Source organism: Neolamprologus brichardi, chromosome 4 (genome assembly GCF_056152115.1).
Source record: "Neolamprologus brichardi isolate AB-2024 chromosome 4, ASM5615211v1, whole genome shotgun sequence".
NCBI lineage: Eukaryota > Metazoa > Chordata > Actinopteri > Cichliformes > Cichlidae > Neolamprologus > Neolamprologus brichardi.
In genome coordinates, this window is record NC_142107.1 from 18,119,834 (window position 1) to 18,136,095 (window position 16,262).

Genomic DNA, 16,262 nt, shown 5'->3' on the forward strand with positions numbered 1-16,262 from the left:
TGCAAGAAGTACAAAAAAAAGAAGCAGCTGTTTTTCTTAATTGACTATATTTCTCTTGTAGGCAGTGGGTTCACTAATGTTTATAGGGCATAATGTAGCTATAGATATAAAAAGATATCGACAATATTCATAGTATCACAATCACAGCTAATTAAAAAAACAGTAGTTAATTGCAGTAAGATTTTGTTTTAATTTCAATACAAATGAAATGGGCTAGCATGTGTAGCTCTTTTCTAGTTGTACTAATCACTTAAAGCGCTTTAAACTACAAGCCATTTTTAATCATGCCTTTATACAGAGCCTCATTTTAAACACTTTAAGCACATCCTCCACCTTACATCCACAGCTAGTTTCACCCTTAAAGCCTGAACTATCAAATAATTGCTAGAAAATAAAATGTTTTTGAAAATGGAGTGTTTATTGAACCTTCTGACTACTGTTTATTTATTTTTTTACATATTAATATTAATTTGCATGTATTGGTTTTAATTTGTATCATATTTGCAACATCTGACATTTTTTTTGTAATTTTTGCTTAAAATATATTGTGCATTTTATTTTGCCCTTAGGGGGAGAAAAAAATCACACTGATTACGCAGAAGTGTTAAAAACTCCCAAAATGAAAATCACCAATATGTGAACCGACTACCTTCTTCTGGCGAGGCAACAAGACTATCCACTTTTCTCCCAAATTTATGTTTTCCCACATGACACATGATCATATAAAGTGTGAAGTGGGCCAATACTGTCAAAATTAACATAAAAAAAACAATAGCAGTGAAACTATACTATTAATAGCTACAGCTAAAATGAACAGTTTGCTTCAATGGACTCTCTACACATGTCTAGAGTCTAGAGAGTGTTGACATTGAACTAATAATGTTACAGTACCACATTAAAATCATGTTCCAGAGCATTTGAGGCAATGTAGGAGGAGGAAGTGCTTCGTTCGGCAGCCAGAACTGTGATATTCATGCCAGCATGAGTGGTAGAAGCATCGCATTCATGCCGTTCCAACAGCAGTAGCCCAAGGCTTACCACAGGCACACCTGGAAGAAGATTGTCAAGAAATATGATTGGGCTTAATGCAGTGTGGTGCACTTTACAGGATATCCCTGCATTGTGGGTGTTTGTCCATCCTAAATGACCCCAGAGCTTATTTTCTGACTTTTGAATCATCTTCACCACACTCTCTCCTCATAAGTAGTAACGCTTTGACGCTTGAGGACACTTCAGCAACTTTCAATCGGGATTAATCCATCTTTGAGATGTGCCAAGGTCCGTGTGGATGCACAGCTGAGAGAACAAGAGAGAGAAAAAGAGGGTGGTTATAGAGATGGGCCATTTGTAGCTGCTGTCTCAAAACTGTGGTTCCATTCCCATTTTGCAACCAGGGGGGACAGCTCACTATATCATTCAGCCATTTGTTATTTTGTCTGAAGCAGGAATTGGCCGAGGGGTAGAAATGTCTGTCTCTTTCCCCAGTTGCCTGAAGGTGAAATCCATTCATCATTTTGTCTAGAGCTTGTTTGCTTTTGCATGCATTCTTGCAAGTGTGTGTGTGTGTGTGTTCATGCAGATGTCCACATGAATATGTGTGCAGAAAATGGGAGGCTTATTCTTAATCTATCAGGTGTCACAGGCTATTGTTCAGGCTGAGTGAACCAGATTGAATTCCTGTGATTCAGTTTGGTTTTTCACTGGCGTTAAACTAAACAATCCCCATGGGTTGCCTGTGTTTTTGACATCATCTGCGACAACAGCCTCTAGCCTCTCTATTTGTCTACCTGTCCTGACCTATTCCATTGGCTCTCAGTAGTGATTTTCATCTATTCTAACACACATCTTTAGCACGGCAAGAGCTGAAGCCAACTTCGTGTTCGGATGCACTTTTCACCTTTGTGCAGCCACAAGCATCAGGACATCTACTACCACTCTCAGTGCACCCTAGTGAATGGCAGTGATCCGTGGTTCTGCCGTTTCTGTGGCAGTTATTAAAAGGCGAGGGAAAGGTTACAGTAAATGGCGCTCCGCTGATGTGCATTTCAAGACAGACCTTCTTAACCCTTATGCTACTTTTGAGTTTCTGCCTAACATTTAGGGAATGTCATATTACTTTTTATAGTGTTTTTTAGTACTTCTTTTACACACATAAAACTGTCCATAACAGCTATACTTTACATCCAGTGCCTGTTATGCTGCTTTATGTTAGTTTCAAAGTTCAAAAAAGGTTCTTTCAAGTTAGCTCAACCACTGTAATGAAAGTCTAAAACTGACATTTCAATATTTGATATAAAATAGATAAAGAAATTAACTGAATGCACCCTTATTTCATTAATAATACAGTATTTTACTACATGGTATTATAACAGTAGTAAATTAATTTTATGGTCAGCAAACCTTTGGAAATGGGTTATGTGCTTTTGTGCCAGTAGTCTACTGTAAAATAAAAATACAACTATGTGATATAGTTCAGAGCATTCTATCATAATGGAAATGCATTATAAAGTAAGAGAACTAGAAAATCAAACGCAACTTTCTGGCAGCCCACCTGTCATTGCTACTACTGTTAGTTTACATCTTTCGCAGTCTTTCACTGTGGACAGTTGACGTGGTTGGAACAGGTCAGAAAAGCGAATTTTGCTCATGCAAAAATACTTTTTGTGCACATATATTCACAAATGATAAGTTGACATCCGTTTTAGCAGGTAGTGTTCCATCAACCATGAAAATTAGTCTGTGCTTTTAAGCGTGTAAACATCTATTTGAAATCAAATAGAGTCTGGACTGCCTTATGTTGAACAACAACTCTCTGTTCTTTCTAAGTCAAGGTTTAAACAGTCAAACATGGTGCACTCGATGTCGTAGGTTGCGCTGTTACCACTTTACTTTTTCACAGCATTCTTTTAATATCGACCCTTTGCACAGTTATGACAAGTCGTTTTAAAATTTAATGACTTGACTATGTGTTGTTGTTTTTGTTTTGTTTTTTGGTCTGGGAAGATATTCATAACATCACTCTTTCAGATTTATGTAACAAAAAAATATGACTAGTTTTTACTTCAGCTTTTTTTTCTCAGATCTGAGGTATAATTCAGACGGCATGATTCCAGTCAATCTACAGTGAGCTTAGATATCTGAAATGACGGTTAGCTAGCCAAGATTCAAGATCGTTCATTTCCTGAATCAGAGTTTTGACAATGCTAAATGAGATATCTGGGGATGTGCAAGAACATGAGAAGCTATAAATGAGAGCAGTGACTTAATATTTTGTTTAGGAGAGCTTGGACATAGTTTGTTTTTATTTGAATAACAATCAAATTTTAAATCACATTTTACCAAGTAAAATAAAGGTGTCTGGGCTCTTTGAGAGAGAGAATGAGGAACTCAAAGTAGAGTAAATACTCCTTCACATTAGGCGTCTGATTACGATGCCTCTTGGGCATCTCTTAAGTAAGGTGTTTTGGGCATGTCCTATGTCTTACAGAGCTTGTCTCTTTGCTGACATGGGAACACCTTGGTGTACCACCAGAAGTGCTGGTGGGTGGGAAGTGGGAGGTCTGAGCATGATTATTTACACTGGGATGGATGGATGGAGTTTCTAATATGATCACCTTTCCAGTGAACAAAATGGTCAATGTTTATGTGTTAACACTGCTCAATATAGAATAGAAAGTCTTGAATTAAAATTGATGTACAAAATATTAACTATAATTTTGACAGACATCGCTGCCATTTTAACTTTAGCTATGCGTAGTATACCATTTGCTTCAATAACTTACCAATAAATGTGTAAAGAAGCCTTTATTCTCTGATGTTTATGCTCCTTAAATCAGGTCTTTGGCTGACTTCAAGGTCTTGGTTGAAATAAATGCCTTCCAAGTTGAATAACTGTAAAAGTAAATGCATATGTGTATAGAAATGATCTTTAAAATAGTGAGTGTTTCAAAATATATTCCGTAATATTTATAATGATGCAACCTGCACATCATTTCAGCCGGTTTCACATAAGGGGTTTTGCTGTAAATCCCACAGAACAGGAAATCACTGCAGTGTTTTCAGGGGAAAAATCTGCTAAAGGCTTTATTTCTTGCCAAGGAATTAAAAGTAAAAGCATGAAAAAATGTGATAGCTTGAAAAGCAAAACCAACTCCAAACCTCACCATGCACCTGTTCTTACAAATTGGCAGTTTACTCTGAATCCCCCCCCCCCCACACACACACACATGCACACACACACACACACACACGCACACATGCACACACACACACACACACACACACTGTCCTCCTCATCTCCAGCTCTGTCCCTCCGAGGCTTCCTTTCCCCCCTCCTTTCCTTCCCTTGTCACTTCTTCTCTCAGACACCAGGGCACTCATCACAGAGGTCACGCACCTGTCGCCTGCTGTAAACAGGAAATGAATAATTCAGGACTCTGCACTGGTTGACTGGAACAGCTGATGGTCTCTCCGTGACGAGCAAAGATTCATCCAAAGGATTCGCATTATAATCCTCAGCTGGAATCAGACTAATGAGAAACGCTCTCTCGGGAGAGTCTAAGGACTCACTCAGAGGCAGACTGCACGTCCTTGACCTCTGCGGGCGATAAAGTTAGTTTGAAATGGCAGTCCGTAATGGCACAAAGATCTTCTGCCCCACACGGCGTTTTGCATTTTTAGACTTTCGCTCACATAAACAAAGGCCACCTCTACTCTTTAAGGATTTATGTATGAGACTTTGAACCTCAATTTAGCATCAAACAAACTAGAGACATAGTAAAGTAATGACATCCTCAGCACAGAATGAAGTCACAGTTCCTCTGTGGGTTATGCTTCTACTTTTATATTTGGGTAGTTGGTCCTGCCTCACAGGGATATGAGGCCTGTGAGTTCCTCATATGGAAACTAAGGGAGTGACCCTCCATACTGAATTTGTGGTGAGATGGCAAAACAGAGTTTTCCACCAGTGCTCTGAAGACCAAAGGAAAACAATTACTTACTCATTTATGTGCACATCCTGCTCAGTGAAACAGAACACAGTGATGATGATGAGTTATCTTTAAGTTAATGTAGGTCTTGCTACTCTCAGTCATAGGTTGTTTGCATGAAATAAATCCCGGTGCAGTTACTTTGGGAGAAAAAGCAACTAACTCCAAATAATTTGGGAGTAAGAGAGAGCTATAACTGTTCTTTCCCCATTTAAACTGTTTATTTTTTTCAAAACCACTTAAATTTGGTGACTTTGTCTCAATTTAAAGTTTCATAAGCTCGTTACCTGAGGTTAGACCTCCACTCTGCATGCACAATGTTTCACAACAACAGCACGCTTGGATCAGTGCAATAAAAACTGCTCTTCTGTCATCAGTACAATAGGTTGGATTTTTCCTGGTTTGTTATAAAGCGTTCAGCTTTCTGTTTAGGACTAAGGGAGGGATAATTGTCATACAGTTGCCACCAGCGATGGTGGGTGGACTTAGTGTAGCATATCACAACCATTTAATCTGTTTTACAATGGTAGAGCTGGTTACATTTTTTTTTCTCATTTTCACAGTATTTCTGGTTGTAAACAAGAAGTGAGGACAAGACCTATTCATTTGTTTTGAGATTAAGAAAAACTCATCCTTGTTTAATAACAGGGCGGCATGGTGAAGCAGTGGTTAGTGCCGTTGCTTAACAACAAGAAAATCCTGGAGCGACTGAGGAGTTTTTGTGTGCCGTTTACATGTTTCCCTCAAGCTTGTGTGGGTTCTCTTTGGGTTTCTGGCTTCCTCCCACAGTCTGAAGAGATCCATGAGGTTAAGTTAATTAGTGATTCTAAATTGGCCATAGGTGTCAGTGGTTGTCTCTTTCTTTGTTAGAATGGCAACTCGTCTAGTGTGTACCCTGTCCCTGTCTTTGCCCTATTACAGCTGTATTAGGCCCCAGCCCTCCTGCAGCAGTGAATTGGATAATATATATATATATATATATATATATATATATATAGATATATATATATAGATATATATATATAGATAGATAGATAGATAGAGGTGGTTCTGTGTACTGTAAACTAATAAGCATCTCGCTTGTCCTTTAGTAGTCTCCCCTCATATAACCTCACCTCTCGTCTCTGGTTTTCCGATCCTGAGGTGTCAGCCTACAGAGGGAGCTGACCTATAAAAGAAAGCCAGTTATATTTGAGAGAAATACCCAAGTAGCAAGCTGAGAGGCAGCAAGCTGCCAGTTGGGGCTGGCGGGTAGCTGGAGTGATTGGTTTTCACTTCTTATCACCACACCAGCAGGTGTCAAAGACATGCGGTACTGCGGCACTCTGGGGGGGATTCACAATTATAACACCTAGGCCACCAGCTCACTCCATTCTGTACCTCCACCTCACCATCCATCTGCACTTCTTTTCCTACTTCTGCCATCAAATGAAATCCTGCCAGCCAGTAGTAACTTAAGAATCCTGTTATAGCCTTGCTCCGCTAAACACCTGCACATGTTCTGATAAGAATCCTTATCTGCTCAGTCCCATGTCTCCTCTCTGCACCCAGGCAAAGCAAGAGCACTCTATAACTAGAGTCGAAGGTATGTACCACCACCACCGGTGATCACATTGATTGTTTTCAATCGTATTATCCTGTCTGCTACGTCGTATTGAGCAATCAAAAGGAAATAAGTGGCTGCAGCAGAGGAGTGCAGTGTTAAGTCTTTTGCTTTGAAAGTGAAGTAATTCTATTTAAAAACATGCCAGCTGCCGGGTGTGCTCCGCCTGCTGTACAATGCCATATCAGGAATGATCCTTTTATGCTCTTCTCCCATCTTTGTAATTACACGCGAGGAATGAGAGGAGACATCTGCATGCCAGCTCTTTGAGGAGAGGAGGAAAGAGACAACAAAGGGCAGAGCCCTTTCTCACAAAGGCTTTCCAATTTGCAACTTGCAGCTGTTTCTCTTCAGAGAGCCTGAATGGCCTGTCCTCTCTCAAGCTAAAAGTGGCTCACAATCCAATCACTGATCTTTTTTCAGGTTTAGTGCTGACCTTTGTCACACAGTGATGCTTTTCCTGCTTTGTAAGAATCTGTTTACTGTGTCTGATCCTAGCTGAGTTGTGTCTTTCATTAGCAGGTGTTTAGGGAGGAACTTGATAAGAGACGGCTCATTTTGGGGAGGAGTACAGCTGTACTCGCCTCTGTCAGTGCGCCCCAGGGCGGCTGTGGCTACACTGTAGCTTGCCATCACCAGTGTGTGAATGTGTGTGTGAATGGGTGGATGATTGTGTATAGTGTAAAGCGCTTTGGGGTCCTTAGGACCAAGTAAAGCGCTATACAAATACAGACCATTTACCATGTACTGTCTGATGTCAATTCAAAAACCACTCTTGTTCGCATAAGCTAATGTTCACGGATGCTGGTGTTTTGGTACCGTCGTCATTACGCGTATCTATGCATGGGTCGATAACCAGGGCTGTGCACTGCGTGAATCTGACTATGTACAAATATTTAGCAGTGTGGGTCTTGTGTTTGCTTGTTCCCTGGCAATTTCCCACCATTGTTTCACCTTTGTTTAGCTGCATATGCTGTACAGGATTGAAAACCAAATGAGTCTAATGGATCCACAAGGCATGGCACTGCGACCCGTAAATTAAGTCCCACAGATGTGCTTCTGTAGATTAATCTTCCCGCTCATGAGCAATTAGCCTGGCAGTGATGCTGAGGCATGAGGCTGATTTGAAACAATTACAGCCCAGGTTGGGCAAAATTAGCTAGTTCAATTCCCAAGGTCGCTACTGATTGCGAGTGATGGTACTTTCCAAAGCAGTCAGGGGTAATTGGCTTTTAACACCAGCACGTTCTTCAGCTAACCTTTTTACCTGGATGTGGACACTAGGTCACTGTAAAAAATTCCATCTGTTCAATCGTCAAAGATATCAGTTCTTTCTGCATATCTGGTTTAAATTATATTTGAGCTGCTACTGAGTTTGTTTTTCCTCAAACCTCCATTAAAGTAAGTGAGCTGTGAAGGAATTATCACTGTGCTAACAGCTGGAGGACTTTTTTTCTTTCTTTTTTTTAGCCACGTTTACTCCCCTGATGTAACTGCACTTTTCCTTCTCAAATAATATAAGACTTTCCTGTTATGTGCATGTGGTAAAAGAAGATAAAAATGATTTGGCCTTACAGCTAAGACTTAAAACGAACAGGAAACCTTTTGTCTTTTTATAGCCAGTACACATTTCCATTAAGTTTTAATTTGGCCGTAGACACTTGCCTGATAGCAGAATTTAAATTAGGCGTGTTATGCGAAATGTCTAAAACAAAGACCCTAGTGAAAGGCGAATGAGTGAGGAAAGAGACGTTTTGTGAAAAACAAATTCAGGTGGAATGGATTTAGATGATCACGGGTCCATTTGATGGCAAGAAAAAAAAAATCTGCTCTGCAAAGCAATTTACTGACTGCAAATTCAACCTGCTTTGCAGAAGCTCTTTTGCATAACAATGAATGTAATATACAAGAAACGTACAGTACAATTCTCTCTGCAAGCACTTTGCTGTTGTCATTTATATAAATAAAGGGAATGTTCTTGCCTGCGATTCTTACAAATCTCACACGAATTGCGGCTGTAAATGAATCATTAATTGTGAAGGGCTTTTCTCCTCTGTGTGTGTGTGCGATGCGACTTGATGCTCGTCTAGTGGGGAATTCAGGAGAGGATAGTTCCACTGTGTTTAACATAGCTACAACTTCATTTTCTTTTCCCTTTTGTCATAGCCTCATAAGCACCTTTAGTCCCGCATCTTAGTGTCTGAGTGAATGTTTCATCTCTTGCATCTCTCATCAGCTGGGGAGTTAAAATTAGAAAGCTGCCTCTGTCTTGTCCTTATTTACTCTTTTACAAGGCATCCTCCTTACTTGAAGATCCAAACAGTCCGGCTCACCTAGCATATCTACCGTAATCAGTTTATAATGAGTTGTCACACTTGGCATGATAGCTGCGTGACGCTTGGTTGACCAGCTTGATATTTATTCCTGTAAAAAACTATGTACTTAATCCCACTTCCACAAAGGATTCAATTTGCTGTGGAAATGAACCTTATCGGAGTTCCTGTCAATCCTGCGCTGCTTCTAGCCAAAGGTTTTTGCATATTTAGGAGCATGGCACAACTTTGAAATGTTTTATTCAGTATTGTTTGTTTTTTAATGTGACTCTTTAAACTGGAGTAATGTCATTCGCTGTAATGATGGTGGATGGTGGGGGGGTTAATGTTGACTCTCAGACATATGTTTAAATTATACCTTTGATTGTTTTCACCTTTCCAGCTCTATCTGTTTATTAAAGTTAGTTTTGTTTTCATCTAAAGGGAAAGGTCCAACAGCTGTCATTATTTTTGAAAGCCAAAGTGATGGGATTAAGAAATATGTGGGGGACTTATTAAAGCAGCTCACCCTCCGGCTTAAAAGCAAAGAAACAAAAATAATGTTTCTTTCCTGCTTTTTTTTTCCTGGTTTTTAGTCACACTGAAGTTCTGTGTACAGCTGCTGTTGCTGCATCAGAGCAATGACTGGCCAACGGCACCATCTGCATAAATGAATGTGTTTGATATTTTCCTTCTCCGCCTCCTTTTTCCCGTGTAGCATCAGGAATCAGAAGCATCTCTGCTGCTTGCCTTTAGAAGACTGCCTCGTAGGGTCTCACAGTGGGGAAGCCGAGCAATTTGTCTCTTGATGGCTCCGGGCTTATCGTCTCTGCTTGACAGATGGGCCTTGCCTCTGCTCAGGTTGGGTTTGGTAGCAGAGCACAGCTCACTGCTTGACAGAACTCATTACAGACACACCCCAGGAGAAGAAGCATCTCCACAAGGTCCTGCTACTGGGCCCCCACGACTCACAACGGAGCCAAATACTGTAAACCTAAACACACTCCTGAAAGCCTTTCTGATGTTTTAGATTGAATGTGAAATTTAGGAATAATAGCTTGCAACCTGCCACTAGCTAGAACATTTGAGATATTATAATTTCACACATGACTAGCTATTATTATTATAACACCGTAATATTAAAAAAGACACAAATTACAGACAATTAAGCTATTTTTTTTGTACTTTTAGAATGGAATATGAATAAACAAATTACAGCAAAGGCTTTGGTTAGTATGTTTGTCTGATGAAGCACTGTTGATGCTGAAGCCAAAGGCTGTACCCCAGAAAATTCTCAGATCATATTTTATTTATTGACAAAAAATAGCTCTCTCTATACCTTTGTTTAAACTGTAAAAGATCTGCCTGAGGCCTATAAAACATTAAAAATGTTTTGCATACTTAACTTACTTCATACATTGTTTCATTTTGTGTTGGGAATTACAGAAATGACCCCAGTGAAGTAGGACAGTAAGGCTAGCTGAGTACAGGTGAGGCTCTGGGGTTGACAGAGAGGTAAACGCGAAACTTTCACGGTCTGACTTTGAATATTTCCTCTAAAATTGCATGTGAAAAAAAGTTATAAAGTCATCTCTCTTCCTAAGCATGCTCTATTTTCAGTCGGGGGTCAACCTGTGCTAAGCCTTGCATATAATCAGGCCACATGGAGCAGGCTGCCACCTTCTGCAATCCAGAGGAAAGAAGGGGAAAGGAGGCCAAAACTACATATGAAAGATTTTTTCAAAGAGTAGATTAGCTTAAAACATAAAAGAAGCAACTGTGCTGAGATTGAATTTAATACTCATAAAAATTCTTAGTGGACAAGCACACCTCACCATTCAGACATCAGAAATCAAAGAGTTGGGACTCTGCGCTGTTCAAATATTCCTTGTACATATTTACCTTCTAAACTATATATGGCTCTGACACACACTGAAATACAAACTGCCATGTGTAGCACAAACAGTTATCAACTTACACACTTCAGTACATAATATCTAGCAACAGTGCAGCCAGCACGGCAAGCCGAGCGACCCTGAAAAAAAGAGCAAAAGCATAATTCAAATAAACAAATTTAAAAAGCTTTAAGCTAAGGTGGAAAAATGAGAGATGGGGAAGCAGGGGAGCTAAAATGAGAGGGTTCTTTGGAGAGGGAAAAAAATTAATTGCATGCCACTGAGAATATATTCTACTTTCTCGCTGAAACACAGAAATTGCTTACACACATAACAATCTCCAAAAGGTCTGGTTGAAAGCAAAAACAGTTGCAGCTCATAGTTGTAATACTAGTGTTCGTATCACGGTGGACAGAAGCATACAGGTCATCGTATTTCACGCTAAGGAAATGGTCAAATTGGCTTAATGGATTGCTAAGTGAAGTTCCTTCATGATCTGCTTAGTGTTTCATGTAATCAGTCCAGCCACATCTCTCAGCTTATCTTGCAGATTATCAGCATAACTAAAGGAGCGGGTGGTGGGGGAGTGGGGATCTTTAATTAAAGCTGATTGTATTTAATGTTCTTGTCCAGACTATAATAGTTCCCTCAGTGGCCCCCACACCACCACCTGACCGAGTAGAAGCTAATTGGCTGTTAGGAGTTACTTATCTCTCTCAACCCTGGATTCTCTCTCCAATCTTTGTCTCTTTCTGTCTGTCAGTGACATCCAGAGGCAGCGCAATGTCAGTTTGTGCCCTCCAATAGCCGTGAACCTCTAATACACTATGAGCCTGATTTACAGTTTCCAAGCATAGAGCAGTTGAAGCAGTCGTTTGTATGCATAGCATGTCTTGGGTTACTTCCTACGTCAGTGAAAAAGATGTTCTGTTACATTACTGTAACTAAAAAGCGCCACTTCTCTATTTTTACACAGAGTTGTAGTTGTTGCCTCTTCCTATGCTGTCAGATCTAGTCCCATCAGCACCTCTGAGGCAGGGCAGCAGCCGCTGGGAAGTTCGCAGGGCGACTGGGGGATGGTGAAACAGTGTGGCAACAGTGTGGCAGATGCACAATGAGCCACATCGTGTTATGACTCTGAGTGTGCGTGTCAGAGCTCGACTGTGTGCGTATTAGGAACATGAAGGCTACAGTCACTGACTGAATTATGAAGACCGTGCTAAACATCATCAAAAGAGAGGTTATTATATGTACTTGGCAAGTGACAAAAGAAGCATCCGCATGGTTCGGTGTAATTATGTTCACGTTGTGCCTGCACTTAGTGCTCATCAATTCACCAGTCAGCAATTTCCCTTGCAAATCCATGTTCATTTAAGTTCAGATATGTAGATATTCATCATCACAGCTGGATAATCAGATCAGCGGCCTAATAATGAAGGTCTTACTGACAATCTGACTGTTACTCAGCAGGCAGCCACAGCTGAGCGTCAGGGATGCGGTACACAATGTCCTCTAAATATGTGGAAATCATATGTGGAATTGTAAAGTAAAGGTTTTTACTCCAGTGATCCCACTCTACAAAGAAAAAATAAAAATGATGCAAAACTGGAGACTTGGACAAATACATCTCTGATATGTTCCTTTAAAATGTTCTTAGGCAAAGGATTTCATCATGTTTCCTTCTGCACCAAGCTCCATAGGAAACTTCATAATAAGACTTTTTGTTTCTCTTAGTCTAACCTTTGAGTTGTGAACTGGAGAGCTTGTCAGCAAGAATGGTCAGTTTCCTGCTACTGGGCCCCCATGACTCACAACGGCGCCAAAGGGCTGAGGACAAAGTTTGATGAAACCCTAAAATTTAGATACTAATATTAGTTAACCTTGCAGATTTGGAATAAATGTTGCCAGCCCAGTTTTTTGATATCTGAGATTGAATTAAAGGCTTGGGTCAATTAGGGTGAATCATGCATTGTATGTCCAACCTTAAAGGGCACCTGGTTGGAGCAAGTTGATCTCAGGTGAAATTTTATGTCATCTTGGACAACAACAGTATGGAGAAAAAGAAGGTGGAGATCCACTCACCGAACTTCAAGACCCTGCTGTGCCAGCAGCTATCCACATAATTACACTGGGCCACAAATAGAAAGGTTTTCTCTCCTCCCAGACCCTCTCCTTTTCTTTCCCTGTGCTGCTCAGCAGTGAGAATATATGCAGAGCACTGAGGAGAGATGGGGTATTTAGATGTGAGAAAAGGCAATTTGTCAGAAACCTAAGAGAGCACTGGAGTACTGACAAGAGAATTACAGTAGAAGGACTTGGGGGTTGAAGGGCTAATTCTGCAATCGTGAAAGAGGGACGGCTCAGTGTGCCTGCATGTATACATTAGAATCCGTTATTTTTCTCAGGTGTGCATGTAGAAAAGAATTGAAAAATCGCTGCTTGAATTCCACGACTCAAATGCGCCTCACAAACACACATATCCAAGTAGATACAATGTGACGGTGGCTGTTGTGTAACCAAGCCCAGTGAGTCATGAGAGGGAGGAATGCGCTGTTGTGATGGGAGGAGGAGGAGGGAGCCTGCCTGGGGAAGGACTGGCAGAGACAGTCAGATCCGTTAGCAAAGTCATCTGGGAGAGAGAACGAGGCTGGACATTTGGTTTCAGGCCTTGCCTCAACTGCCAGTGGTTGTCTGGGCCACAAGTGAGGCATAAATAAATCTAAGCCTTGATGCAGACATAACTTTGGACAGAAAGAGCATATGTGCACCTAACCGCATATGCAAGCAAACGCATATGTAGAGGAACACGCACATGAGTGGAAAATTTGCAGAGTGATGGGAGGTTAACGGAAGTAGAAGGCTAAAAGAAAAATAAATCCACTGTCCTTACTAACATACACACGCACAAACACAAGAATTGGGGATGTACTTGCTTTAAAAAGTAGTCCTAGTAAAATCCCGTACAATATGCGTCAAGTGCAATTTCATGTGTGTATTTGTGTGTGTGTTGACTTCCCGCTTGCCCTCGGAGCTATTTGTTTTCAGATGTGCGTAGGCAGTTTTGTTTATATGTCTTACTGTGTATGTTTGATTCTCGTGTAGTACATGCAAGCCGAGCGCACACACTCCCTCGCTTGCTGTCGTACATGCCAGGATTCAGGCTGTGCGTCCATTGCAGTGTTATCATCCAAAGAGGCAAACAGCCAGCCCCTGATTTAATAAGCTGCCTAGGGAGTCACATAGAGGTGGGGAAGCACTATCAGCTGATAACTGTCCTCCCTGCGAGCCTAGCTTTTTTTTTTCTCCTCTGATAGTCCTGCCAAGAGAAGACTCAGCTTTTCCTTGTTTTTCTGTGTGATTGTGCATGTTGCGAGTAGGAGCGATCCCCTGCCGGCTGCTGCCCACGTGTCTGTAGGCTGCGTCCGTCCTGTGCTGACTCTTTCAGTGTCAGACAGACAGCAGAGGAGATCCCACACATGGCAAAGGCAGGCCTGGGCCCAGTGCTGAGGAGCATATGCTCAAGGCTTTAGTGTTTCAGCCCCCCACCCACCAAATACACACATAACTGCCAATCCTGCCAAGCCGCAAAAAGCCATGGGCCAGACTACTGACAGATTCCCCATCTATCACTGTGTTCCGCGCTTCACACAAGCCATACAGCTATATCAACATCGTACCGCAACCTTGACAGCAATTTTGAGAGAAAAAAGGTTCTACAAAGATGCCACAACAAGCAAGAAAAAAACCAACACAAAATTTTGCAGAGCACCAACTGCGCTTTATTTTGACAGCTTCTGTTATTTTGTTGGGTGTGATGGCTTTGTAGCAGTGTTTGAGCAGTCTTCTGGTGATCTGTGAGTGGAATAGCTCTGTATTTTATCCAGTCTAGTCTTTCTAGCAATGATGTTCAAAGCGGATGCTAAAAGAATCATGTACTGAATGTGTAGGATATTGGACAATGTATATAGTTATGTAGTTACATAGACATGGACCAAAGATCTTAATAATTTCCATTGCTTTTAATGTTTTATCGTCAAAGGTTAGTGAGGGTGGTGTATGCCTATGCAGCTATCCTGGGAAAATCCTAGAAACCATTTTAATGGTTGTCAAACCACATCTTCACTGATACATACTGAGGTGTGAAAACACGCCGTTAATGGTACTGGGGATGTCTTCAAATGTCGTCTTTATTGGGGAAAGAGTTAAAGGATTCTTTTTTATTGTCAAGCTTTTGTATTTCTGCGGTGCTGATGTTTTTCTACAGTTGGTGATTGGGGTTTTTTTTCTGTGTGCGACTACCTCAGTATAAATGTGTATGGCACAACAGCTCACATGATAGGCATACTTTCAGGTGGCCGCCGTGACCCGCAGCTGACATCGAATGATTGATCCTGTTGCTGGGATAAGTGCCTGCACACTGCTGAGCACACCGGTCTACTGAAATGCAGCCAGGCGGAAAATTAGAAATCTCTTCATCCCTGATTCATTTGAAATCCGATAACTCCTATCTTCCCCTCTTGCAGGCACCTTTTCTTAGCCAATAAATCAGTAATTAAATAATGTGTTTATGTGTATGTGTGTGCATGTACATAAGGGGCAGGTGAGTGTCCTTTGGGGGGGATGAGTATGGATAGTTGAGGTGATTGGGGTATTTAACACTGCCCATCCACCCTCAAACACACAGGTACGTCTTTAAACACATCGTGTTGTCCCAAGTACAAGCGCCTGCCTAGTCACAAATGCAAGTGTACACATACAGACAAGTTTCACAGTGAGTGCTTGGTGACAGCTGGAGGTGTAATGGTGCCTCTGGTATCAAATAAATCAAAGTCAGGCCTCCCCTGAGCACTGCGTTTGTCCCCTTCGTAGCCAGCAGTGTAGTTGCTCTCCTATAGTTGCACTGAGACAGAAATATCTCTCATGTGAACATTTCATAATGCTTCTTAACTTCTAACATCGGTCTCGTTGTGTTGTCCAGGTACATCGGCCCAGGGCAGCCCACTTCTGGCTTCCCTCCCCGTCCCAGGACGACCTCTGCAGCCTCAGCTCGACCTCAAACACCTCCTGCCCTTCAGACTCAATGGATCCTCCCCACTTAGCCTGTTCCCTAACTTTAATACGGTGAGTCTAGTGGGTCTTCATAATAAACCTTACTTTTAGATAAACTGGACTGAAAAATAAGTCATTCGAGAACAATGTTCATTGTCAGCAATACTCTGTAAAAAACAGTTCAACATTTTGTCTCATCTTTCAAAACATACTTTGAAAGTTACACAGAATTTGAGGCAAGGCCAATTTTTTTTTTTTAAATCTAATCAGCTAAAAAAAAATCACACACTGAAGGGTATTGATTAGAAGACAACTCACAGGAGACAGATTAGCCTGATTTCGTTCTCTGTGGCAGAATGACTACTTTTATGGTATAAGGGTCGTGGTACTTGTACACATACGTCATCATTTTTGT

At 41.1% G+C, this 16,262-nt stretch overlaps 1 protein-coding gene across 4 annotated transcripts in view; it reads left to right on the top strand.

Moving 5' to 3' along the window:
* znf385c (zinc finger protein 385C) overlaps positions 1-16,262 on the top strand; it is a 144,671-nt gene that overhangs the window by 98,396 nt on the left and 30,013 nt on the right. For all 4 annotated transcript variants that reach the window (XM_087839961.1, XM_087839963.1, XM_087839962.1 and 1 more), the window contains one exon: positions 15,777-15,919. In XM_087839961.1, the coding sequence (XP_087696087.1) occupies positions 15,777-15,919 (143 nt within the window). The remainder of the gene's footprint in view (positions 1-15,776; positions 15,920-16,262) is intronic.